The sequence below is a fragment of the Cebus imitator genome, unplaced genomic scaffold (assembly GCF_001604975.1).
Source record: "Cebus imitator isolate Cc_AM_T3 unplaced genomic scaffold, Cebus_imitator-1.0 Scaffold57, whole genome shotgun sequence".
In the NCBI taxonomy this organism is placed as follows: Eukaryota; Metazoa; Chordata; class Mammalia; order Primates; family Cebidae; genus Cebus; species Cebus imitator.
This window is the reverse complement of record NW_016107372.1, coordinates 434,070-437,375: the sequence shown is the minus strand read 5'-3', so window position 1 is coordinate 437,375 and position 3,306 is coordinate 434,070. Positions and strand designations below refer to the sequence as shown.

At 45.9% G+C, this 3,306-nt stretch overlaps 1 protein-coding gene across 1 annotated transcript in view; it reads left to right on the top strand.

Moving 5' to 3' along the window:
• The window catches only part of LOC108304746 (lisH domain-containing protein ARMC9), a 103,526-nt gene that overhangs the window by 5,537 nt on the left and 94,683 nt on the right, over positions 1 to 3,306 (top strand). Inside the window, exon 2 of the mRNA XM_017529043.2 lies at positions 2,354 to 2,439. Within this exon, the coding sequence (XP_017384532.2) occupies positions 2,389 to 2,439 (51 nt within the window). The 5' untranslated portion in view covers positions 2,354 to 2,388. The remainder of the gene's footprint in view (positions 1 to 2,353; positions 2,440 to 3,306) is intronic.

Sequence of the window (3,306 nt, the reverse complement as noted above, 5' to 3'; positions counted from 1 at the left end):
AAAAAAAAAAAAAAGGGTTATCAGGTGGTATCAGTCCCCTCCTCCATATGCTCTCTGAGCCTCCTGTTACTCAGCCTAATGTTCAAGCCACTTACCAGCTGTGCAAGGCCCACCTGACCTGGCCTCGGCCCCCTGTTGCCTGCCACTCTCTGCCTCACTCACCTCTAGCTACATCCCAATACCCTACTGCTGCAGAGCTCTTCAGCCTGAGGCCTGTGCATCAGCAAAGCCCTGTTCCCCAGATCCAAGTGCTCAATCTTTGCTGAAATGTCACATTCCCACTGAGGCCATCAACCACTCTATCTAAAATAACCCCATGCCCGTCTCCTCCGGGTTATGTCCCTTTCCATGTGCTGTTTTCTTTCTGTCTGGACTTAGTTAACTCCATCAGTGTTTTTGAGCACATGCTGTGTGCCAGGCACTGGTCTAGGCACTGGGGATGCCAGGGGAACACCTGTCAGGTAGTGGTTGGTGCTGTTGAGAAAAATCAAACAGCACAAAGCACTGAGAAGTGATGGCCTCTTAAAAGGGTGGTCAGGGCAAGAAGCTCTGAGGAGGTGATGGTTAAGCAGAGACCTGAAAGAGATGTGAGTATCTGAAGGCAGGGCAGTGAGCCAGAGCTCACAAGGGCAGACATATGCTTTGGGTGTTCAGTGGGTGTCCTCAGGAGCCACATAGTGGCCAGTGTGGCTCACGTTTACAGAACAAATGGGAGTGTGTCAGAGCCAAGTTGTCTGGGGCTTTGGGAGTTGGGCCGAAGGAATCTGGCCTTCATCTGGAGGGTGGTGGTGGAGGAACCACAGGAGGGTCCCAAGCAGGCGGGCAGTGCTCACTCGTTAAAAGTGTAGAAATTGGGTTGAAGTGGAGAGAGAGGGGATGGGGAGGCAATGGCAGAAAAATGTCAGGTTATAGACTCAGAAGAGATCCGACTGAGTGTGGTGGCTCATGCCTATAATCCCAGCACTTTGGGAGGCCAGGGTGGGAGGATTGCATTACTTGGGAGTTTGGGCAATTTAGTAAGATCTTGTCTCTACTAAAAAAAAAAAAAAATTACCTGGGCATGATGGTGTGCACCTGTAGTCCTAGCTGCTGGGGAGGCTGAGGAGGGAGGATTGCGTGAACCCAGGAGTTCCAGCCTGCAGTGAGCTATGATCCCACCATTGCACTCTAGCCTGGGCAACAGAGTGAGATCCTGTCTCAAAAAAAATTAGAAGAGTTCTGATACATTCTGAATTTTATAGATGAAAAAAGGCTCTGCATTTCAGTGATTTGCCCCAGATCAGGTGCCAGAGAATGGCATGGTTAGTATTAAAGCCCAGACTTTTTAACTCCTCTGGGGTTACTGGCAACTGGTTTGGGCTAAGAGCTTGGGGGTGTGGGCCACGGGGAATGGCTGCTTTGGGTAGACCTTGGGGGAGGGCTGGCAGAAAGAGTAGGAAGAGTTTCTTTTGACTTTAGCTATTGTATTTCCTAGCGCTGCTGAACAAATGACCATAAACTTAGTGGTGGAAAGCAACACAGATTTACTGTCTTATGGTTCTGGAGATCAGAAGTCCGAAATGGGTCCACTGAGCTAAAATCAAGGCGTCGGCAGGGCTTCATCGTTTCTGGATGCTCTGGGAGGATCTGTTCCTTGCTTTATGCAGCTTCTAGAGGCTACCTACCCTCCTTGGCTTATGGCACTTCGCCACCTTTATTTATTTATTTATTTATTTATGAGATAGAGTCTCACTTTGTCGCCCAGGCTGGAGTGCAGTGGTGTGAACTTGGCTCACTGCAGCCTCTGCCTCCCAGGTTCAAGCAGTTCTCTGCCTAAGCCTCCTGAGTAGCTGGGATTACAGGTGCCCACCACCACACCCTGCTAACTTTTTTGTGTGTGTTTTTAGTGGAAACGGGGTTTCACCGTCTTGGCCAGGCTGATCTTGAACTCCTGACCTTGTGATCCACCTACCTCGGCCTCCCAAAGTGCTGGGATTACAGGTGTGAGCCACTGCACCCAGCCACTTTCCCCCCTTTAAAGCCTGCAATGGCAGTTGAGTCTTTCTCATACCTCATTATGTTGACACTGACCCTCTTGTTCCCATCTGTCACCCTCTGCCTCCCCCCACCCCCCGCGGTGACTTCCTGGATAATCCATGGATCATCTCCCCATTTAAAGGTCAGCTGATAAGCAACCTTAATTCCATCTGTGCCTTAATTCTGCCTTGCCATGTAGCCTCACGTATTCACAGGTTCTGGGGATTAGTGCGTGGATGTCTTTGGGGGCCATTATTCTGCTCACCGCAACCACCTTTTTGTGATTTCACAGGTGGTTGAAATGAAAGTTCTTGTCTTGTATTTTTGCCTTCTACAGATTTTTGCTGAATTAATTACCAGTAACAGTTCAATATGGGGGACATTCTGGCTCATGAATCTGAATTACTTGGACTAGTGAAAGAGGTAGGTATATTATACAAAACAGAGGTCACAGAGAAACAGATCTTGAAAACTTGTGTTTTAAAATACAACAAACTATTTAGTGCCTTGTAATGTTTCTTCTGTTGTTATGTTGGAGCTGTTTATCTATTTTCTATTATATAATATTCCATGTATTTACATTTTGTTTTTATAACTAAACAAATCTTAATGCCACTTAAAAAGTCCCTTTAAAGAAAATTATAAAAACAGTACATGCCCATGGTAAAAGATTTAAGTACTACAGAAGTATAAAAAGGAAATTTCCTTCTCAGACTTTTTTCTATGAATAGTAAAAATATATTCACATGTCTGTAGTTTGTTTTACTAAATAGGATGATACATTGCTCTGTAGCTTGCCTTTTATCTGCCAGCAATAATATAGTGTGAACATCGGCCTGTGATCTGCCCTAGATATTTGAATACAGTAGAGTATTTCAGTGAGTGGCTGCATCATAAGTTTTTTTAGCTCATTGTCTGGTAATGGCCTAGGTTTGCTACACTAAAAGCTTTGACAAGCAGGGCCCAGGCCGTAAGCTTTCTAGTGCTGAAGAAATGGTTGCTCCTTGCTGCTGCTTAACTGTGTAACCATCTGCAGGCTTTGAGAGCCATGGGCCTGGAGCAAGGATGAGGCACCCATCATGGAAGTGCAGATTTGGAATTTGGTGGTGTGATGGGGAATACATTATTTTTTTTAAAAATGTAAATTAAAAAAATTTTTTAGGTTGGGCCCAGTAGCTCATGCCTGTAATCCCAGCACTTTGGGAAACCAAGGCAGGCAGATCACCAGGTCAGGAGATCAAGACCATCCTGGCTAACATGGCAAAACCCCATCTTTACTAAAATACAAAA